The 23755-nt window shown below is 50.8% G+C and overlaps 1 protein-coding gene across 4 annotated transcripts in view; it reads right to left on the reverse strand.

Annotated features, from left to right (window-relative positions):
• PAX7 (paired box 7) overlaps positions 1-22320 on the reverse strand; it is a 100432-nt gene extending 78112 nt beyond the window's left edge. For 2 of the 4 annotated variants that reach the window (XM_040587178.1, XM_040587175.1), the window contains exons 1-4: positions 22236-22320; positions 20046-20281; positions 19255-19384; positions 18116-18244 (exon numbers count right to left, since the gene is read on the reverse strand). In XM_040587178.1, coding sequence (XP_040443112.1) covers positions 18116-18244; positions 19255-19384; positions 20046-20281; positions 22236-22320 — 580 coding nt within the window. Of the gene's footprint in view, positions 1-18115; positions 18251-19254; positions 19385-20045; positions 20282-22235 lie in introns of all 4 variants that reach the window. The other 2 variants (XM_040587177.1, XM_040587176.1) reach the window with 2 other exon arrangements.
• Positions 22321-23755: the final 1435 nt, after the last annotated feature.

Here is a 23755-nt window from a genome sequence, read left to right on the forward strand (position 1 = left end):
TCTTTTTTGCCTTTGCAATGCCTCAGGGAGCTGCTACGGGAACAGGAATGACCCAAAATCTGTTGGTCTTTCATCACGTCAGCTCCTCATCTGTTTCTTTTTTTCCTCTCCCCAGCCCCATTTGTGATGCTTTCAAGCAAATGTACCTTATGGAAGCCCCAAAAGGAAATAATAAAAATATCCCTGCACTTGAGGGGCTGCAAAGGGTCCCCCATCCTGCAAAAACCTGAGCCCATCAGTAGGTCCATTGAAGCCGATGGGATTACTTGTATCAATAAAATCAAATATGGATGCATTTGCTTGAAGGGTCAGAGGCTTAATTAATTCTAGCATGGGACCAAACTGTCATGCTTCTCTGAAAATGAGGGCTTGGGACTAGGCAAGTGCATAGGTTTATTCCAGAGCTGGGCTGAGGCAGTAAGATGCTGTCACTGCGTGCACACATACACACCGTCCCTTTGTGAAAAGCGTTACCACCCCTAAACTGCAGCTGAAGATGGGGATGATTGTCAATTGCTAAAGTCTTCCTTGGGTTTGCAAAGAGTTAAACAGGACTGTCACCAAAACTGCACCTGGGGTTCCTACAATCCCCTAGGAACTATCGTCCTCACTGATTAATCAGGTATTTCCCTAGCTGGGAAACACTTCTGGTTTGGCTGCTGGTTTTTTTCTTTCGCTTAGTATTTCTTCTCCCTGTTGCTTTTCTGGGTTTGGGTTGGGTGTTGGGGGGTTTTTTAAATAGATTGGGTTTGCCCTTGTGGCTTCATCTCCATTCAGGTCACCTCTCCAGGAGCACATCTCCTTTGGAAAGCACTAAGTACAGGTTAGGAGGGTCATAAGTCGCATAACCCCCTTGAGGGAAGTTTGACTTTAGCCAGCCATGAAATAGCAACTCTTCCGCTGCAGAAGGGAAGGTGAGGCTGGGGAAAGGGGGGTAATTTTATTATTATTATCATCGCTTGACCTCCCAACCCAGTGCTCAGAGCTGTGTCTTGTTAATGAGTGTGCAAACAGGCTCTGTGAGTGCCAGAGACCAGCTAGACTGATCCATCATGCGAGTTATCAGCCCCCCAAATGCTGTTACAGCCGCTACGGCAGCTGGGCCAAGATGCTCCCACCACGGAGGGGTCCCCTTTATGTAATAAGGATGGAGGAGACCCACAGACACCCAGGACTAGGACATGAAGGCGAGGACCGAGGTGTTTGGGTGGGCTGGAAAATCTCTGCATTCAGGTTTGCACCCTACCTGGGCTATTTGTTGCAGTCTGCACCCTAGAAGTTATTTCAAGGGCCAAAGTGATGAGAAACTCACTCTTTCCCTGCTTTTTCTACTGTCCAGGCAACAAAATACCCTGAGATCATAAAGCTAAAACACCGACAACTGCCAACACACATTAAAGCCACTCTCCCCTTCCAAAACATTTTAAAACTTTTCTGAATTAACCTTAATGAAGGTGGAAAACATCTGAAAGAGGTGAAGGGAGGGAACCGAGCGCTCATCACAATTTTATGGGAGAGACCAAAGCTGCACGGTATTACCCAAATTTACCCAAACGCTACTCAACCCTGTCTCCTCTGGCCATGACACAGTCTGGAGCTGGGAGCAGTCGGTGAAAGTGAGCAGACCTGCAGCTTTGGGCATTAATTTTGGGACTTTCCCGGGCACTCAGTGCCAGGTTTTCTGTCCTCTGCCCCTCTCCATGGGACGCTTGGGGCGTTTCTCCCTGCCACTGCGCTCTGACAGTGCAAGGCCAATATCCCAGGGAAAGGGGAAAAAAAATAAAATAAAATAAATCCATCAAAGCCTATTAGTTAAATTGCTCTGTGCAAACCTAATTGACCACGAGGGATCTCCTAGACAAGCAGGCCATAAATCGTGATTTTAACAGCGGCAGGGGGAAGGAAAGAGGAGGAGGGGGGAAAGGGAGAGGAGGAAGAAAGTTTGCGATTGCTGGGGATCATTTTAGGCGACTGCCTGGCTGGAGGCTGCAGAGAAAGGAGGGCTGATCTGCAGCATATGGTGCAAAGAGCCAGTGCTGGGGGTGGAAGAATAAAAACCCCGAAGGCCGCAGATCCTAAGGAGCTATTTATTCCTCCCCCTGCAGATGTACATTAATGCAGGAGGAGTAGGGGGAGCAGATCTTTGGGTCGGAGAAAGAGAAACAGCGCTCCTTCCTTTTAACATGCTGTTGTCTGGCTTGATCTTGTCACTCCAAAGGGACCCATTCAGAGGTATTCATGCATCTGCCTCAGGGGGACAATGGGACCTTAGTTTATAAACTGTCTGTCCAGTTGCCTGCGGCCTTTAGTCCTTTTGTTTTCGCTTCTCTTAATAAACTTTTTGGGGGAGTTCATCAATACGCTTGAATAGCTGATGTTCTCATTCTCAGAGAGGGGAATAACAGAAGGTCTCGAAGGTTTTTTTGGTGCGTTTTTTTTTTTTTTTAATAGGGGTGGGGGTGGGTTTTTTCCCCTTAAAGGGGAACCGAGGCTTGAAAAGCATCAGAATAAACCCTTTTAAAAAAAACAAAACAAAAAAACAACACACAACTGAACCAACCCCAAACAAAACCTCTATTCAAAAGAGATGGAGAAATGCGCAACATTTAATTGCGCCCCCCCGCCGAAAGCAATTTTTTTCCTCCTGCCGACAGAATTAAGATGATCTCCGCCTAATTTTACAGCTCTCAAAATATTTTGGGTAGGGGGATTGGGAAGGAATTTCGGAGACCAGGCTCATTTCCAGGGGATTTAGGGCTGAAAGCTGGCTCTAACCTTTCCCCCTCCGTTCCCCCCCATTCCCCCTTCCCCCAGCAATTGCAGAAATCGCAGCCCAACCGATCTATTTCCACACACACGCTCCCAAATCGCCGGGAATGTCCCCAAACCGAAGTCGCTGGCCCGGCCCGGCCCCTCGGGCAGCCGGCGGAGCCCTCCCCTTCCCCGGCGCCTCCTTTGTAGCCGAGCCCGGAGGCCGGGGGGGTGCGGAGATGCCCCGATTTCTAAGGCACAGCCCCCTCCCCGTGCCGGCTCCCTCTCTCCTCCCTTGATTTCTCTTTTAAGGCGTTTATTTCCCTGGCAGCGCCTTCCTCCCGCCCCGCACAGCCGAGGGAGTGCGGCTGCAGCCCGGCGCGGAGGCGATGCTCGGCTGCCCCCCCGCATCCCCTTCCCGAGGCAGCCCCCCACCAACCGCTCTCCCCAGTGACTCCAGTTCAGCGTTTTAAGGCCCTAATGAGTGTTGACAAGTTTAATGAGTTTGTTTTAAAGAGGAAAAAACTGGTCAAGTCGAGATTTCCGAGTCAAATCCATTAGGGGATCCCATTCAAACCCCTCCTGACAGCTCAGCCGCTCTCACACTTCACCAGCCAGCGCAGGGCCGGGCTGCTGTGTGAACCCGAGCCCCCAGCCCCACAGCGGGGACACTCCCCCGGGAGCCCCCCTAGCCGGGGGTGCCGCTGCCCAGGGGGAGCCGCCCGGCCCCGGCGCCTCCTGCAGGAACGGAGCCCGGTTTGCCGGGATGGAGGATCGGGCCCTCCCCCCCCTAGGGAGGGGGCGACCCTCGGGGCTGTCCCTTAAAGAGGATGGAGAGGGTTCTTCCCCCCCCCCCCCTCCCGCGGGGGTGTAGGGAACCCCCTAAACCAGCCTTACGGGACAGGGACCGAGAGCACCCGGCAGCCAAAGGGGACCGTCCAGCCACGCAATAACCTCACATTTCTGTAGGAAATTTCATTAAACTCCCCACTATACACACACACACCCCGCCTCCCCTCTCGCTTTCTGTCTCCCCCCCTCCACCCAACCTTCATATAAGCAAACAGCCCTATGAAGCCGAGGTGGAGGTCACGTTAAGTCATGCAGTCTGACTTGGTGAACTTTGAGCTGGGTGATTAGGAGGGGGGTTCTCCTTTTTCAATTTCTCCACTTCCTAGGTCTCTCCATTGTTCCAATTCCAAACAGCTGCTGGTGCTAATCTTTCGGTTATTTGCAATCAGGAGGAAGAAATACCCACACCCTAGAGTGCTCCGATATTAGCCCTGCCAGCGGAGTAAAGAGACCACTGGAAGCTGGGGAGATGGAGAAAAACAAAACAGACCCAAGTTATTGAACTCAGTTTGACTCTGAGCCTTTCAGGTACCTCTCAATCTCAAATCCGCGCCGGCAGAAAGCCATGGAAATCAGGCTTACAGGTACCACCACATCACTTAAGGCCAGGCCTGATTTTTTTTATATTTTGCCCCAAAGGTTAAACTCCTCCAGCCACTGACAGTCTGGCCAGGGCTGGAGGGAAGGCGGAGGGGGGGAAATACCAACCGAGGGTGAGCTGGGAGGAAAAGAAACGACGACAAAAGCCCAGTTGGAAGCAAACCTGGAGAGCTACGCCCAGGAGGGTTTTGCTCGAGCTGGCTCTGAAGGATTTTAATTTTTTTTAAGCTATTATTAAGAAGGGATGGAGAAACTAAAGGGTTGGAGGAACCTGCAGTTGCCCTTGCGCAAAAGAAACCACCCGACTTACATGTGTGGAGGTGGTGACAGACGGGAGTGCTCTGTCCCATACGAGCGGATAGGAGATCCCCTTTAACTCATTTATTCCCCTAATAAATAGGGCGATGGGTGCCTGGTAACGATGGGTGCCTCCCTTGCAGTTATCCCAAAGGAGAGACGGGAATCACCCCCGGCTTCCCAGGCAGCAGAAACAGCATCACCAACTCAAACCTTTGCCAAGAGCCTCACAAACCAGGCTCCTAAAATTGCTAGGGTGGCCCCACACGTGTCCGGGCCGGGAAGAAACCGCCGTTTTCTCGGGGGTTTATTAATATGCTGCCCTGGCACTGCCGGGGGGAGCCCATTAGGCCTTGATAGTCTTACACAGCCCCTGCCTGGCCCGCAGCCCTCTCACCAGCAACGCGGAGCTTTTATTGGTTTACTTAGGTGTTAATCCCTTAACAATCAAGTTGTCTGACCATGGAGCCCCGTCTCTATTCTTGTTTACATCTAATTACGGGGCTGAAATGCCACTTCCCTTCCCACCCGCTTCCTCCCCTCCCCAAGCCTTCAAACCAACTTTCATTTCACCCCTTTTAAGCAGGTAAAGCCCCTTCTCCCGGGGAAGCAATTGAAGATAATTACAGCAGCGGTGGCTCGGCAGCATCTCGGGCGGCTTTGCCGGGCGCAGATGGCTGGGAAAAAGGGAGGCTGGCCGGGGGAGGCAGGGAGTCTGGGCCCCAAAAAACCTGTCGTACCCCCCCCCCCCCCTCCCCGTAGCATAGCCCACTTTTGGAGGTGGCGTGGCCCTTCTCTACTGCATCCCCCCTCCCGCACCCCGACGGTCCCAAAGATGTGCAGATGAAAGGAAGAGCTCTCCTATCCCTCTGTCAGAAGCATCTCAGAGCTTCCCTTAATTCAATTAAAGCTCGTAACTCCAGGAAACCAGCGGAGATCCACCCGAGCAAGCCAGTAGCCAGGACTAACAAAGGACCTTTCTTTCCAGAGGGCGTAGGGACCCCGCTGGCCCGTGTGTCATCCACACCCGGCGACTCCTGCCTCGCCGGGGTTAACGATTCAGCCACCACTGCGAGCTCTGGGACTGCAACTTGGCTTAGATAGCGTCTCAGCCCTGGGGCAATTCCTCTAAATCAATTTTCAAAACAATCAGTTTAGGGGCTTTTAATTAAGCTTTAAACCAGTGGTTAAAAATAGCAGTTTACTTCTTTGGGATGCAAACTAGGCTAGCGTAAAAATAAATCAGAGACGGGCCCGCTGCCTTTTGAGATTCAGGGAGACGTAGATTATATACGTCCCAAGATTACGAGGATTTTTTTTCCTTTCTTTCTTCTAATACTTATTCTGTCTCTCACGGCAGCTGCTCTTTCCCTGCCAGGCAGTGAACTGTCCGTAGGACCGCAAAGCCGAGGGATGCCGTGCAGCTTTCCCCAAAGCAAAGCAAAATTTCGGCGAGGAAACCTCGCCACCCCGGTCCTAGATCAGTATCCCGCTGCCACCAGCAGGTTCACCGCCTTTTTCTGTGTATCATGAGGGGGGGAGGGAAAGAAAAGTAAAATAACCTCAAATAAACTATCCGGCTGGGCTTGTGCAAGGGGGGGAAGCCCAGCCAGCCCCTCAGCCCGCGGATGGGAGCTCTGCGAACCCAGCCTGCTCTCCACAAGGATGAATTTCCCCTTAAGAGATGAATTTAGGCTCCTTTTGTGCCTTTGTAGTTTAAATCGGGTCCTTCAGGTTCTTCCCACCTCCCCGCCACCCTCTTCCTTTGTTTAATACTTCTGTGCTCACAGCGAAAGGGATGCTCGCAGGGCCCAGCCTGAAACACACGCTCCACACCTTGAAATCCCTTAAGCTGGAGCAGGTTTTTGGCTCTCCAGCCTCGGCCGGGAAGCAGATGCTTAAACGCAGCTCTTGCACCAAATGCGGCTCTTTAAAGGGACCACTGCGCTAGGTTGATTAAAGAGTAATTAAGGGCGGTGGGACTCCTTTGGTACCGGCTTCTAGGACGCACCGTACCCGGAGGATTTCTCCCTAGGTGAGCCAGATAAATTACAGATAGGGCTAAAATAACTTTTGTCCATGCCGGGCCGGGATGAGCCTGGACCGCAAATCCCTGCTCAGCAGTGGCTAATGAGGCAGTCATGCAAAACGCAGCCAGTTAAACCTGAAAAGCAGCGGTGTGGGGGGACTTCTTCTCCTGCCAGACGCGCGGGGGCTTTGCAGGCAGGTTCACTAACCACCACACCACCCCTCGACCACCCTACCACCCCCCGATTCACAGCCCTTCTGCGGGGCCAAACCCGGGGAGCAAGCGGGGCTCCTTGGCCTAACGCGTAGCCGAGACCTTGACCCAGTTTACTCCCAGTTTAGGGAGAAAATCGCCAGGGTTTTGCTCCGTCTCCGTGCTGCTGCAGCAAGGAAAGAGTGGGGGGATTTCCCCATGCCCTGTGCCAACCAAAAACTCTGCGGGGATATCTTGGGGGTATCCCCAGCCTGGGGAGAGATGCCTGCGCCCAGCCCGGGGAGGATGCGCAGGTCGGGGGAGGGGGGGGAACACCCCGCACCATCCCGGCCGTGCCCTCGGGAAGCAGGACTTGGGGTTTTCCTCCTTTAATTCCCTCTCAGCGGGAGGAAAGACCCAAATTTCCCACGGGGAAGGTAGAGAAGAGCTTTTAAAAAAATTAAATCTCACCACGAGAGAAGGGGGGAGGGGGGGGGTCGGGAATAACAGCAAGCCAGTGGGAGCTTTCCCCGATCAACCTGTTCTGGGGTGGGGAGGGAGCAAAACCTTTCCACAGCTGGATTAATTCCCCCCCAAACTCTCTCCTTCCCCTTCCGCGCTACTTTCAAGCACTTTCTACTGCTTTTCCTCTGCTCCTTCCCTGAGCATCCCCCCCCCTCGCCCTCCCCGCCAGCGCCTTCCCCCCCCTTTAGATCTCAGCGTGTTTGCTCTTGACTTCATCCACTAAGTCAATAGTTTGGAGATGCCCTCATCCTCAGAGGCCCGAGCCCCCGTGTCCCCTCCCTGTTTTCTCCTGCGGATAATGGCAGCCTTTTGTCGTGTAATCAAGCTCCCGAGGGGTTGGGAGACAGATATAGATTCTTGGCATTTGTCGGTGAAAATGAAAGCTGGATTAGGCAGAGGCGGCTGCACACTCCATGGTAAAGGACAACAACTATTCCCCCATTGAAAGTCCCATTCTGGTTTGGTTATTTTATCTTTAAAAGTTGTTTGTATTTCTAAAGTGGCTATTGATGCACTTAGAAAGTGTAGCAAGCTGTAAAGCCTCGCTTCAAATGAAAGGCGGACAAAAAAAAAAAAAAAAAAAAAAAAAAGGGAGAGGAGGTTAAGGGGAGAAAACAGAGTGAGAAAAAAATACCGTCAGAAAAGGAGGGGGGAGAGAGGCGGGGGGTGGTAAAAGAGTTAAAAAGATCAAATTCAGCCTGGGTAAAGTTTAAAATCGGAGAGAAAACTCACGAGGTCGCAGAGCCGGGAGAGGAGCGAGGCCGCGGAGGTTTCGGCTCCTCTTTTTACCTTCCCTGCCTCGCAGGGAAAAAATAATTCCAATATTGAGGTTTCCTTGCTGACGGGGGGGCGTTGACGGGGATATTTTTTTTTCTCCGCGGGGGACACTTGACTCTTTGCAACCGAACTCTAAACCCAACCAGCTTTCTGCTCTGCGCTCAAGTTATTTTATTCTTTAGCAACTGCTCACTACCACCACCCTGTTTTCCCCCTTGACAGAGATTTGCTGAAACGCTCTTGCCAAGCAGAATCGGGGAAGATTGTCCATCTCTGCACTATTAACCTTTGAGCATTTTTTCTGGAGAAGCAAGGAGATTTTGACATTTTATGTATATACTTATATATGTATGTATAATTTTCCCCAAAATATCACTTGGATTTAACAATCTTGGATCCCTTCGTCCTTCAGATGCGTCTTAATCTGGGGCTGTACCGTCTCTCCCTCTTTACATACACTCCTCCAGTGAATAGGGGGCGGCAAGATCTGGGTTATTTTGTTCGTTTGTTAAAAATCAACAACAACAACCACCTACATTTGTTAAAACCTCCAAACTTTTCTCCTCCTTATGTTGGAGTTTCAGGAATGGAAATTGCAGCTTACCCGCTGCGAGCATATTCAGCCGCACGCACAAGGGAGGGTTTGTGGCTGGAAGGAGATTAAGGGGAAAACTCCAGGAAAAAGAAACAGAGCAACAAGGTACAATCCAAATATTCACATTCTAAAAAAAAAAAAAAAAAAAAAAAAAGCTTCAAATAGCTCAATTTGCTGCTATTTAGCATCAAACAAGCATCTTCTCGACAACTGGGGAAAGTGCTTAAAAAGAATTAAGTTACTGCGCGGAAAAATAACGAATCCCTCTGCAAAACGCCAGCCTTTTACTAAATACGCGAGTCTATACGTGTATATATATATATATATATACATACACAGTCCTTTAACATCACCGGCAGCTCCGGCTATCTGCCCTCTCTGGATAATTTACACCATACAAAGGTTGGGGGCTATTAATCCCGTCCCCCCCAGCCCCCATTCCTATTCATGTCAGTGTTTCTTTCTTTTTCCAAGCAATCAAATGTGCCGGAGACAATTGTAGCGAATTTAAACATGACTGTCCCCTGAATATCCCTCGACATCGAAGTGTCCTTTGTACCTTCCCCCTCTCCTTTTAAAGATGCTTATACATTTAAAAATGCAAAATAATGCAGCCAGTGAATCTTTATTAAAGTGCAAGACGAGGATCTGGTATGATTTTTTTACAAGAAAAAAAAATCTTTACGAAGTTGTTTAACAGTGGGAAGTTTCACGGACTATTTAAGGACCCTTCTAACTTTAGGCGATGCGAAAATCACCCGAATATTTTTAACTCCACTCGGAGGGGAGTTGCTCAAAAGCAGCTTCTCATTGAGCAATCCTGTCGAGTCAACTTTCCTCTCTCTCCTTTAATTCCCAATAAAAATGCAAATCGATTAGTCCCCATAATGGGAAACGAAATAAATAAATAAATAATTTACAGAATTGCTGGCGCTCCGGACTTTCTCCTCCACTCTAGATTTGGACGCCAGTGGAAACGGCAGTGGGGCAGGTTTCCCCCCTTCCCTTAGAAAACAGGGAAATAACATTTTCTGGGGACACAGCCGCCCCCACCCCCCCCCCCCCCCAGGTTTGGGCACCGCGGTTTCATAAGTGGCTCCCCCCGGCTCTGCGCTTCCCCTCTCCCTCTTTTAAAGATGCCACCAGGTCACTTTGATCCGCGGTCTTTAGGGTCTCCGGACAAAGGCGGCAGTGAAGGCTGAAGGCTGCCGGGTGTCGTCCCCCCCCGCCCCCACCTCGCCCGAGGGGAGCCCCGCCGGCAGCCCTGCCCTCAGCCCCCTCCCCAGGGTCAGGCAGAGTGCTGCCTTCCAATTTTAGCAACAGCAACAACGCGGGGGGGGGACGGACGGGGACGACGGACACCAAACCCAAAACAAGAGTGAAAACCAAGAAGGGTTTTTCCTCCGTCTTCCAGAGAGCAGGAGCGAGCCCGGGGGCAGCGGACAGCCAGCTCGAAGCGGGGGGAGCGGGTGTAAAAATAGTTCGTGTTTCCCCTGCCTCCTCCGAGCCCCCCCGAAATATCCCTCGGGGCTGCGGAGCATCCCTCCGCGCCCTCCCCGCCTCCTCCCAGCCCACCTCCAGCGGGACAAGGCAGCGGGGGGCCGAGCAGCCATAGAAGAGGCAGCCCCCTCTTTGAACCCCAGCTCTTCCCTCCCCCCCCCTTTTTTTTAACGTTGACAGGTGGAGGTGCAAGGGGAGCATCCCTCGGGTGGGATGCTGTTGAGGGGAGGGAAACGTTCCATTTCCAGCGCGACCTCCTCGCGTCACTTGTCCTCTCTTTAGGAAGACTTGGCTAGTTTTTTAACTTTTTTAATTTATTTATTCTATTTATTTTAAAGCCCTTTCCCTCCTCTCAAGCCCCAAACCCTCCGGGAGCCCCAGAGCTGCGCAGCCCGGCCGGGACCGCAGCCGCGCACAAAATGGATGAGCTAAGATGTCTCCCCAGCCACAGACTTCATGAATGAGCGACCCCCTTCCCCTCTCCCTCCCCATCTCCGGCTATAGATTGATAGATATAGATATATTTCATGAATGAGCCGAGGGTCCTTCCCCGCCTCCCCCCTGCCTTGGCTATCCCTGCAGAGCCTATAAACAGCAACGGCCCTTTACAACAATTCATCACAGGACTCAGAGCCATCCAAGCAAGTAATATGTAGCCTCAGATCTAGTATGTCCCACAAGACAGAGCGCCTGCTAATTAATAGACAGTGATTCCTGCAAGCAGCCCTAGCAGTCTGTAATATGATGAACTTCCTTTGTACCGGTGTCACCACAAATGTTTCTGATAAGGAAAAGCATCCAAGGATCAAAGACTATAAGCTTCTCAATTTCCTCAAGCTGCCTCTACTTTTCCTCACCTACTTTTTCTCCCCCCCTTCCCAGCCCCTCCAAGGAGCTGCAATCCTCCCTCTCCCTTCCGACAGCCCTGAGGTCCGCTCCAGTGCAGGGGGCAGCCCCAGACTGTACCTCCAAAATCTTATCACCATCACTTGCACTTTCATAGTCTGCCTTTAAAAAAAAAAAAAAAAAAAAAAAAAAAAAAAAGCTCCGATTCCGGTCCTCTCCCTCCCCCACACCTCCGTATCTCTTCCCCACTTCTCCCCAACTCCGGGTGACAAATGTCTTTATAAACACGCATTAGCTGACATCTAATTTCTTTTGTGGCAAGATCATGCAAAGTGCGAGCGCACAGGCGAGCCCTCCCCAGCGGGTACCATCCTCGGGTCGGGGTGACCTGGGAAGGAGGAGGGCTTTTTTTTGGGGGGGGGGAACAAGCTGGGAGCCGCGGGGGAGGGGGGGGGGGGCGGGGGATGCAGCAAACCTGCCACCCCAGGGCACGCCGGCAAAGCCGCATCCCCACCCCAACCTCTCCTCCCTCCGCGAGCTGCACCTGCGCTTCCCAACTCCTTCATTTCTTTTTTTTTTCCTGGGCTGATAGGGGAGGGGGAGAACAGGAGCCCCCCAAAATCCAGCCCCCGAGGGCTCTGCTTGCTCCACCTGCATCTTCAGGCTCCTGGGAGGGGGAAGCGATGCCCGGCTGGGCAGGAGCAGCTCCCACTCGGGAACACAGGGCTTCCCCCTCCCTGTCCCGGAGCTTTCCGCTGCCTCCAGGCCTGGGATCCCCCCAGCTTCTTCCCCCACCCAAAAAAACCCAAAAAACAAACAAACAAACAAAAAAAAAACCTACCCAGAGCCCAAATCAGACTGAAGTTCAGAATAAATTAAAGAAAAAAAAAAAAAAAAAAAAAAAAAAGCAAAACCCAGCAGTGGAGAGAAGAGTAATGTGGCAGATGACTGAAATGGGCTTCTTTATATATATATATATTTAAGAATAGACTCTATAAATATATAATATCTCCAAAGCTCAGGTCTTAAGAGGGTCCCTTATTTGCTTATTTCTTTTGTAGCAAACGTAATTTTCAGAAAGATACTTCCCCCCCCGCCTTACCCTAATGCTCGAGTAAGTACCTTACAGCTTTAAGGCTAGTGTTATATGTGCTTTAAAATCCTGCCATGTAAATTCCCCTGAAAAATTTGGAAAGCTTCTCGGGGGGGCTTGGGGGGGGGGGGGGGGGGGGACGGGGGGGACGGGGAGAGGGGGAGGGGGAGAAAGGGGAGGTTAATCCGGGTTTAATGCTATGATGCAGTCACAGGACCAGGGCTAGGCTGATTGTGTTATCTCTTCCCAACATTTGGGTCTCCCATATTTCACCCAGCCAAATAGCTGCGAGAAAAAAGTGCGTATGGAGGCACTCCTGACGCCTCAGGAAAATATGTTATTAATATCTAAATAACTTCCCAATACTGTCTCTAAATCTCCCCTTCACCACTCCAGATGATGAATTCGTTTGAAGTGTTCTCCCGTCTCATCTTTTCAGTGTCTCTCTCTCTCTCTCTCCCTTTTTTTATAACCAGGCTTATTTCAAACTGGTAAATATCTAATTCCTTTAACCACACTGCAGACACGTCTCTCCCCTCTTATATACAATTCTCATTTGGAAAGATCCATATATACATATCTCTATAAAAGAGAATAAGCCCCAACACAGCCTTAAACTACTTCTTTAAATTATTTGGAGGTTAAGAGCAGGCTTTTTTGGGGAGATCTGTTTGTTTCCGAACAACCCCTGCACACACCTGGATCACACATTTCTCTCACGGCCTTCCTGCTGCTTAATTAAATCTCTGCCTCCTCTCTCCTACCCCAATTACGGGCGAAGCCTGGGATTAGAAATAGACCTTCCAGTTTCCTTCCTCTCCTTCTCTATCACGGCATCCATCTCCCCCGCATCGCCAAATATCTACTTCCTAACCCTCCCAGTACAATGTAATCTACCATCCACCTTTAATTTATAGATTATAATGCCTAGAATGTATTTCCTTTCCCGACCGAACTGAACCCCGGGCACCCCACCTGCCAGCCAGCGCTTCTGATATCAATATTTCCCTTATATTTTCCCCGCTCTGTAATTGAACCTATTCTTCTCCCCCAAAGAAGAGGGGGGGCGATGTAGAAAAGGAAAAAAACCCAAACAAATCCTGGATCACAAACATCTCCCTTATATTATTTCACTTCCTACTGTATAATTGAACCTCTCTCCCCGCATCCTTGTCTTAAGTTTGTTTTTTAAAACGTCTTGTATTAGATTATACTCGTTTATTCCCCCTTCCAACCTTATCTCTCCTCCTCTCTTCTCTCCTTCCCGTCACACTTGATTTAGGAAGGAGTTTATCTTGCAAACATTTGCCTACTTTGTTTATGTAGACCAGGTTCTGCAGCTACTTGTTCCCAAAAGCCACTGTTTGCCTTTGTAATTGTTATCTGTGTTTATTGTTGTACCTCATTTGTCTCAGCTTTTTTTGTGACATGTAAGCTCCGTGTGTGCTCACATCCAGCCCCCCCTTCCTTCTCCCTCTCCCTGCCTTTTTTTTTCCTCTCTTCTCCTTTTCCCTCTTCTCTCTCCCTGAAATATGCACAGAATAACTCAGCCTAAAGCCAATGAATTGCTTGACACTACCCTATCTCTTTCCTGCCCCCCATTATTAGAGCTGATCCCACTCGCAACACTCACAAATCCCGCCTGGTCTCTGTTTGATTAGATTGCCAACCTTTCGTAATCCCTTGATTTGATGAAGTGTCTATTCTCGCCCCCCCCCCCCCCCCCCCCATCTCCCTTCTAAACATACATTTACAGAGAAAGCGCTTGTTGGTTTTAAATCAATGCAGATTGTTTGCTGATAAATTGACTCCATATCCCCTCTTCCCACCCCCGCACCCCCAGCTTGGGAAACAAAGCCCCTTTCCAGGTGTGTGGGGGTCCCCCCTCTTTCCCCCTAGCCCTTCTCCGAGCCTAATTAAATTTGGCAGGACCTTGCACACCCAGTCCAAACAGCTCCCTCCCCGCCAAACCCCTATATAAGCAGCAGCGGCTGCTACCAAATTAAATTGTTATCACCTCCAAGGGTCCGAACAGCCCCCCCCCCACTGCTGCTCGCACCTGTACGCCTTTCCCACCTCCATAAAAATACACACACACACATCCTCCATCCTCGCCTTTCCCTCCCGGCTTTCCCCACCCTATGCATTATTTTCCACGCTGCCACGGGGCGAGGGTGGGTATCGAAGCAAAAATCGATCGTTGGGAGAAAGTCCGTGCAATCAAGAGGAGTTCAGAGAAATAAATTAATTTAAAATCTCTGTTTTCATTCCAGACATAACCCGCTGGGCCCCCCCTCCTCGGTACCCTGCCAGCACCGCCCAAGCCCTGAGCATCCTTCACCGGCATCCTGCTCTGCATCCCGAAGCGGTACAGGGCGCAGGACCGGCTGCCCCCACCCGTGACCGTGGCGTGACACGCGAGCTGCCGAACTTCCCTCTCCTCCCTTCGCCTTCCCCATAACCCCACCGACACACACCGTCCCCCCTCCCCTTCACCCGCGTCTGGTTGCAATTAATACCCCGCCAGGATGAGGCCTCGCCCCCGCCCCTCCCGCACGAAGCGCTGAGCACCTTCCCCAGCACCCCCTTAGGTTTGGAGTTGCCCAAAGGACCCCCCATCCCCACCCAGCACCTGGGATCTGCGGGGTGTGGGAGAACAGCGCATCACCCGCGCATGACCCTCCCTAATAAACCCCACCAGTCATAATAAATAACAACAACCAAAAATAATAACAACTCCGTCTTAACAAGGATAAAAAAAAATAAAAAAAAAATAAAGTGAAGCCTCATGAATATATGCCCAGGGCTAGCTGGAGTGAGCCGTTTAAAGATGAAAGTGCAAAGAAATAAAGGCTCAATTTAATCTGCCTTAAAACCCTTCAACTTAACGTTTGTGCTGGGAACTCAGAGAGTGAGTACTGATTGGGGATAAATACATTTCTTAGCATGCCTTGGAGCTATTACACCCTTCTCCAACACAGCTCCCTATTCAACAGCCACAGTTTTCATTACCAGCTCTAATAAGTCTTAACATTATTAAATGCCAAGCAGACGATAGAAAGAAACAGGCGCAGGGTGGAAGCTTTCTTTAACACTTAAAAAGAGAGAGCATTTAGGGCTGTCTTCCTCCGGCTCCCCGCAAGGAGAACCCGCAAATGGAGCAAAGGCGTTTGTCAAGAGCAAAAAGGCCAAAACAAAGTTTCCCCCCTCTCCCTCCCATCCGTAATAATAATAAAAACGCGTTATAAAAGAAACAAAACAACAACCCCCCAAACAAAACTCAAACCCACTCCGTAAAAACAGAGCTAGAGAACAAGTGTCAGAAGCGCGTTAGTATTTTTATTTCATTGCAGACCAGGAAAATCGGTAGGACTGGGGGGGCAGGGGGAGAATAAATCGCTAAAGACTATTATTTTCCGGGGGAGGGGGAGGGGGGAAATTAAAATGAAAAATATACAATGTACACTCACCGCCTCCGAGTCTTTTACAAGTTGAATCATCAATTACCTTAATAGGGCCATTAAAACTTTTCCGGACGCGAAAATATATACATTGACGGCAGTAAATTTTTAAAAAATGAATGGTTATTTTTTAATCGCATTTTATCTGGGGGATCGCGGCGCAGGACCCAACCCGCTGCCAACTCGCCGCTTCTACGCCTGATGCTACCCCCGCCAAACCCCCAAATCGGAGCCTTTTTGGGGTGATTTCTCCGCAGTCTACAGACTCAAGGCGCGATTGCGGGGGAGGAAAAAAAAAATAATAACGACTGATAAATGGGGATTTATCTCAAGGGATGGGAGAGGGAGCGGAGCCTGCGTGCTCGGGGGTACCGCGGCGCTCCGCGGGCTCCGGCATCAGGAATTTGCCCAAATTAGCCCTCGATTCAAACCGAGCTGGTTTCATAAAGAAATGGGGGCTCGTGGTTTATTTGTCCGCGATATTACCCATGGAGGAAGAAGAGAGCGTTTTGTTTTGCTTATTAACACGCACTTCTGCATGTTATTAATGAATCAAAAGCCTCCGGCTCCTTCACTCTTTTCTGGGGGTGGTGATGGGAAAAACACGCACGGACAAGGGAAAAAAATAATAAATCAGCAGTTTAAAAAAATTTTTTTTTCAAGCGGTGAGATTCTAATAAAATAAATCTTAAACCCAAAAATCCGACAAACACCACCACCACCCACCCCCCCCCAATTAAAAACACCCCAAAGTGATGGGGGGGAGCTTTTCGCGGACACAATAGCCCCGATTTGCAAATGAGCATCGCCTGTTTCCAAATCACAAGCAACATTTTGCAACGTCCAACGGCTATCCTTTTTCCAACAGACGGTCCTATAATATTACAAAACTATCTAACAGCAGGGAGTTTTGAATAATTTATCTCCCTTTCTTCCCTTCCTTGGCCCTTTGTCCAAACTTTTTCTCCTCCTTGCAGAATTTTGAATGAGAATAGACAAGCCCTCCCTCCCCCATCCCTTTACTCCATTTTTAAGGCAGCCTAGGGTTTTTCCCCCCTTTTCCCCCACCTTTCTCTCCCCCCCCTTTTTTTTTTTCCTCTCTTCCCCCCCCCCCCCCCCCCCCCTTCTTCTACTGTTTGCTTTTGTGGTCAGGAATCTTTTACTTATAAAGCTTCAATAGACTTGAAGGTCTTTGTAAGTGAAGTTCATCTTCAAGGTTGGAAAAAAAAAAAGGATCAGATCCTTAAAGAAACCCCTTTTGTGCACCTTCATTTAAAACTCCCAGTAACGTTTGATGGTGACACGGAGAAGTTTTTTCTTGCCCCAAATTCCCCCCACTTTAGTATTTCCCCACTCACCCAGGCCTTCCCAAAATGAGGAAAACTTTGTAGCTATTGAGAAACTTTATGAGCAATCCCTCCCTGCTTCCCACCCCTGGGCTGGAGACCCTCTCCATGTGGAAAATACCTCTCACCCTGTCCCTCTTGGCCCGACACTGACGATATCGCAAATCCCCCAAAACACCAATTGACAGAACCCTGACAGGCCCGGACCATCGCCATTTTACCATCAATTTTGGAGAAAAATAGCAACCCCCAATTTCCTGATGTCTGTCCCCAAGACTTGGATAATTGCCATTTCCCCACCAAAAGAAGCGCTGAGCTCTGCGACACGAGGAAATAATTTTCTGCCCAGGCTGATACAGCAGCTCCTCCCTCCCATTGCTCAAAACTTCCCCTTCTTTGCAAACACACTCATTGATAAACCTCAATTATGCCTCCTAAAAATACCACCTTTCTCCCCCCAGCTTTTTTTTTTTTTTGGGGGGGGGGGCGGGAAAGGGAACTTCGACCTCCACTGAACTTGCCAAAAATCAAATTACAAGTGCCACAATGGCTGGCTCCGGCCATGCCTCATCCCCCACCCCACATTTCCAGCACAGGAGCTTTAAAAAGTTTAATTTTTCCTCCCATGAGATGGAAGTGCCAACTGTGGGAGACGATAACAGGGCCCTCGCTCTCCCCCACCGCCGGCCTGGCCTTAAGCCTTTCATCACAAAAGCCAGATTTGTTTACCCAGCTTCTATTTAGGGGTGCAGACCCCCCATTTCCTCTGATCCAAGGATCCCCTACCTCCCCTCTGCACCTCCCCAGCGCCGGTGGCTCTGCGGCAGCCCCAGCGCAGCGCCGATCTCAGCTTCTCTAATTGATATTGATTGGCCAAATCGGTCAACTGTCAGCCCGTGTTTCAGGGGACCACTTAGAGAGCAGGAGAGAAATCTGTTTAACAAATTCATTTAGGAATCAGAGATGCCTCGCCCCTGCCATCTCCTTTCCCCCTTTATAAATAATTGATCCAGAGCAAAACACCAACAACCCTTCCTCCTGGGAAAGCATCCTCAGCCCGCAGGGCTGGGTACCACCGTCCCCTCCCAGGGCCCTGCATCACACCCTCCGCTCTGCCATCACTCATTTTCCAAAAGGACAAATGCAAGAGGCTCTGGAGCCATCCCATCTTACTCTTGGTAGGGAGGGACACGTCCCCTCTCCCAAATGTCCCCTCCAGCCCAGCCCTGGGGCATGCACAGCCACCTTTACCTTTGTCACCCAGGATGCCGTCTATGCTGTGCTTGGCCTTCTTCTCTCCATCTTCCTCCTTCTTGTCACAATCCTCCTCTTCCTCTTTCTTCCCGAATTTGATGCGTAGCACACGGCTAATCGAACTCACTAAACCTCAGACAGTCAAAGACAAAAAGGCAAGTATAAGCTGCCTGGGAAGGCAAGGTGGGAGCTGGCCAGGAAAACCCAAGCTGGGGCCACACGACTTGGGCATGAGGCCTCACACATGCACGAAGGGCACCCGCACCCCCTTTTCCCAGGGGTACACACCTGCCTGGTCCTCTGTGCCTTCCAAAACATCCCTGAGCTCACTCAGGTGCCAAGGTGGATGCCCAAAGTTGGACGCACTTGTCGCCGTCCCCTTGAGACGCTTGGCACAAGCGGCACCTGGTTGTGTGCAACACCCCAGGGAGCATCACAGCCGGTGGGACACCCCAGAGTGTGCACCCCCAGGGTTACCACCGTCTTTGTAACAGGGAAAGGGCCCCCTGATACCCACCTGCCACCCCAGTCCCAGACAGAACCTCACAGCCTGGATTCAGACATGGGCCCTGTCCTGATTTGGGGGAGAGGTGCCCTACAGAGGAGTCTAAGCCCCCCCAAAACAGAGAGGAACTCACAGCTGGGACCTAAAGAGCTCAGCAGACCCTAAGCACACCCTCGCAGGCCCAGTATTGGGGTACGGGGTATCTTTCCTCGGGTGATGGGGATCCCTGGCCGATGGAAACGCCACTTTGCAGCCCTCACTGAGGAAGCAAGTCCCAGCAGGGCAACCAGGGTCCCCTGTTAACGCCGGAGCTGGGGTCTGCCTGCATGCCGGCTCCCTCTGTATCAGGAGAACCCGGCTTTCAAGGGAGTTGGAATAAGTTGGGAAAATTGGTTTGTTTGTGTGTGTTTTTCCAGCAGACCGCAGCGCGGCCAGGGCACAACACCCCCTCACCTGCTGTTTATTTGCTGCTGTGGGTTTGCTTGAGGTGGGTTTTTCCCCCTCCTCCCTTATCAAAGCAGAGGCTGAGAGGATGGTTGTAGCCTCTGGAAACATTTTTGGTGGCGATAATAATTTCCCTCCGTGTTCCTATGGGTATCAGGGTGTCCTTCTGGCCAAGCTGCCTTCTCACCTGAGGGCACGGTGCTCCGGTCGCAGTGCCCATCCTTCAGGAGCCTGTCTCTGATCTCCCAGCTAAACATCCCAGGATTTTCCCGTTTGTATTCCTCGATTTTCTTCTCTACGTCGGGAGTTGCAACCTGCTTTTGTGATCAAGGGACACCGGTGTGTGCCCGCGTGTGCAGAGAGAGGGGAGAGAGAAAAAAAAAAGCGCTTTTAATTGAAAAAGAAAAGATGTTCAGCTCAGTGCAACCCGCCTTGCCCTGGCTGCTAGTTTTGGGGTTGAGAATAAGTATCTGGAAGGGGGAAAAGGAGGAAAATTAAGCTGGGGAAAGGCCCTCCTTTCCCAAATGTTGGCCATCCTAAAAGTAGACCCTCTGGGGGCCAAAGAGATCACCCAGGATGGACTTATCCTGAGCCCCAGGGGCAGAAGGAGGCAGGGAGGGGGTGCAGGGGACGCTATTTTTAGTGAGGTTATATACACCCAGGGATTTATTATTCCCCAAAACATCCCGGCTCGCCTCCTCCCCACACACCGGGGCCGAAGCAAATGCTTGAACGCGCGCCACTTGTTGCACAGGAGAAAAAAAAATCACTTTAATGTATTCATAGCCTTCAACTCGGCACTGGTTTCTACCCATCCGAGCCTGAAAATTGCAGCTTTATTAAAGCCCTTTCCCCTCCTCCCCGTTTTTCCCTGCGTACCCATTTGAAAATCTTAATACACTCCCCACCCCCGCAAAGAAATATTTCATTTTTTTAACATCAGGAGATGGTTTAGCTCAGCTCCCGCATTGCACTCACCCTGGGCTTGCTGCCTCCGATGGCTCCGGGACGGATGGAGCCCGTCTCCTGGTACCTGCAGAGGATTTTGGAGACGCAGCCGTGGGAGACCCGCAGCTGCCGGGAGATCACGCAGGGCCGGATCCCGTGGTGAGCCATCTCCACGATCTTGTGACGGATGTGGTTGGGCAGCGGCCGACCGTTGATGAACACCCCGCCGAGCTGGTTCACCCTGCCCTGGCCCAGCGGGGTGGAAACTGGAGAGCAAGGGGAAAAAAAAAAAAAAAAAAAAAAAAAAAAAACAAACCAAAACAACCCAACAAAAAAAAAAAAAAAAAACACCCAACAAGGGGAAAAAAAAAGTTAAAAGAAAGGAAAATCCAGCAAAACGGGGCACAGCCCTCCCCACATCTTCAGCACCTCTCCCGGTATTTGAAAGTTTAGAAGAAGGGAGAAACCTCTTGCCCATTCCCTCGGGTGTTTGTCCCGGCAGCACGGGGAAGACTTTTCCCAGCGATAGATGGAAAATAAAATCAGCCCGTGACCCACACGCCCGTCACCCCGCTCTCCGAGGTGGCCGCTACGTCTCTATCCCTATATTTTTGGCATTTCACACCTATATTTTAATTCATACCCGACCTTTTAAATAAGGGAAGATTTAAACCCGCATGGCAAAGCCCCCCCCAAACTTCCCATTTCCCCCAGAAGCGCGCTCCGCTTGCTTCAAATTACGGAGCTATCTGCTTCCCAACAAACTTTTGGAAATAGCTTTTTAAATACCCTCGAGGGGCTTTTTTAGTTTAGGTTTGGTTGTTGTTGTGGTGGTGGCGGTGGTAGTGGTTTTGGTGGGTTTTGTTAAGGGGCTTGGGGAGGTGCGGAGCAAGCGCCGCTTCCCAGACACCTTGCAAAGCGCATCCCCGCCCGGAGCGGGGACCAGCGGCTCCCTAACCCCCCTCCCCAATTTGTTTAATATCTCGCAATGTAGATCTTGCAGATTAATGCGATTTCACAGGCTGGAAATTGAAAAAAAAAAAAAAAAAAAGGCGGGGCGGGGGGGAGAACTCAGCTGGGTAATTTGCAGAAAGGCTGGAGGGGGCGAGGGACAGGGAAGGCGAGGGGGGTGATTTTTCTCTTTATACAAAGAAAAGTCGATTCCAGAAATTGCCTCGCGATTTAACAAGAATCATGCACCACTAATTCCAAGTCACTTGGCCAGCACTCCCTGGATATATCATTATCGACAGATAACACTCGAGTGGCCAATTTTACATTCAAGAGGTACTAAAACCGCCGGCCGCTCTCTCTTTTCATTATTCCCAGTCATGTTGTGCAAATATTGTTGTAATCCTTTGATCCTTTCCCTTGCCGTCTGTTTTACTTCATTTGCTACAGAAAAGCACTTCAACAAATCCCCCCAGCTTGTATGTTTTGCAGCCTGCGTGGTTTTCCACAGGTTTGAGTTTCGCCACTTGATCACGGTCAGGATGAAATTTTCCTGTTTAATAAATGCGGGGAGAGGGGTCCTGCTCTAATTTTGCCTTTTTTTTGTGGTGTGTGCCTAGAAATAATAACTCCGTAACACAAAGGAAAAAAAAAAAAAAAAAGCAGATGACGGGGGAAGTTGATGCGCTGCGAGGTGGGGATGACACTTAGCGAGGTGACAGCTACAAAGTCCCCCCCCTCTCCCCTCGCCAGTCCCGGCCAAGGACATCTCGGCTGGCCGCAGCTGGAAATACCCCCCGTTTAGAGGGTTTTTCCCCTTATTTTCCCGCAGAAAAGTTGAAATAAATGAGTTGGGTTGGTTTTCCCCACCTTTTCGGGGAGATTAAAGCATCGGGACACTTGCGGGTTTAAAAAAAAAAACAAAACAACAAACACCACCCCCCAAAAAAACCCAACCCCAAGCCTAAAAAGCAACCTAAACCATGAGAATTTGCCCCCAAAATCTGCGGGATGCCTGGAATGACTTTAAATAGGGGGAAAAAATAATAATAAAAAAAGGCGAAGCCCGGTAATTTCGCGGGAGGCAGCCGCTACAGCGGGAAGGGAAGGGGCTAAACATTAGCGAGAAGTTGGATGCTCAGATCGGGAACCCCGCCCGGCTGCAAAGTTTAGCTGCATCCCCCACCCCCGGCAGCCCATCCCGTCCCCTCCCGGGTTATCCCGGGGTGCTGGCGAAGGAGCAGGGAAGAGGGGTGCTTTCCCACCTACCTTCCAAGGGGAAGCCTGTGCGAGGGTAGTTTTGCCCCGGAGCCGGGCGCATCATCCGAGGCACCGTCCCGGGCAGAGCTGCCATGGTGTGTGTGGGGGTCGGGGCAGCAGAGAGGGTCCGGTCCGAACCGGGGGGCACCCCTTGGCCCCGGGAGAGCCGGGGGGGGGGCGGCGCGGGGGGGCTGCGGGGATGTGTCTCCTCAGAGCCGAAGTGCTTCTCTCTTCCAGCCCGCGGCTGCAAAACAAGGGAGAAATCTTTGCTCCAAGAGAAGAAGAAGAAAAAAAAAAAAAAAAAAAAAAGGGGTGGGTGGGTAAAGGGGGGGATCACCCACCAGAAATTCCTCTTAAAGTTTTAGGGCTATGTCACAACCGGCCTGAGCGGGCGCTCCGGAGGAATGTAACCCAGACTGCCGGGAGAAGCAGACACATCCAAAGTTGCCTCGGTGCTGGGCTGGGCTTAGGGCTGGGGGGGGGGGGGAGGGGGGGCGTGGGGAGCCGAGTTTCCCCCCTTATTTTGTTGTTGCGTTTGGTTTTTTTTCTTGTGGTGTTTTTTTTTTTTTTTTTTTTTTTTTTTAAAGTGGTTGGTGCCTGTCGCTTAAGGGATGCTGCTGATGGGGAAGGGGGGGTAGTAGTGGCCGGGGGGGGCGAGGGGTGTCAGATGGAGGGTTTGGAAGTTGTTAAAGCCTGAAGTTGGGGCCGTGGGGAGGACGAGCGAGCTGTGATAGGCTCCAGCTCCTTTCTTTTATCCGCGGCCGGGGAAGGGGGTACCACGGCGGGGCCGAGGGACCAATAAGAGCCCGCAGCATCCCAACGCGCCGCGCAGCCACGGGCTCGCCGCCTGTTTTTTTTTTTTTCCTTTTTTTTTTTTTTTTTTTTTTAAGATGTTATTATTCATTACTAGGCTTGGCTTCCTTTTGATTGAAAGCTGGGCGCCCCCCTCCCCCTGTTGGAAAAATATATTGGGGTGAAAGGAGCGAGGAGGAAGTTTAGGAAAGTTTTTTTTGGGGGGGTGTGTGTGTATAAATATATATATATATAGGGTGGGGTTTTTTTCCCTAAGAAAGTTGGGCACGCCTAGAGCATCTGTGCGAGTCCCAGCGGGATAAGGCCGGTCCGGTGGCTGCAGTATGGGTTAAAGTGTTAATAATATAGATAATAAAATAAATAACATAATAAATAACACCACAAATAAATAAAATTAATAATAGATGAAATAAACCCGAAAAAATAATAATAAAATAAATAATAAAATACCCCCACTTAGCTGCTCCTCCACTCCCCTGGGAGAGGGTTGGACCCTCTGCCCAGCAGTGATGGTTTGAGGCTCATCCCGCCCTGCTCGCAGCATCGCCGGGCCCGCAGCATCCCTCCCCCCCCCCCCCCCGTTATACGGGCCGGGGTCTGCGAGCAGCTGAGCAGCCCCACCGCCTCCTTCCCCCAGCCCCAGGTAGCCCCCTGCGCGCCTCCCTCGTTAACATCACGTCTTTAATTAAAAGACAGGCTCCGTGCTGCTCAGCTGG

This window comes from Falco naumanni, chromosome 3, assembly GCF_017639655.2.
Source record: "Falco naumanni isolate bFalNau1 chromosome 3, bFalNau1.pat, whole genome shotgun sequence".
NCBI lineage: Eukaryota > Metazoa > Chordata > Aves > Falconiformes > Falconidae > Falco > Falco naumanni.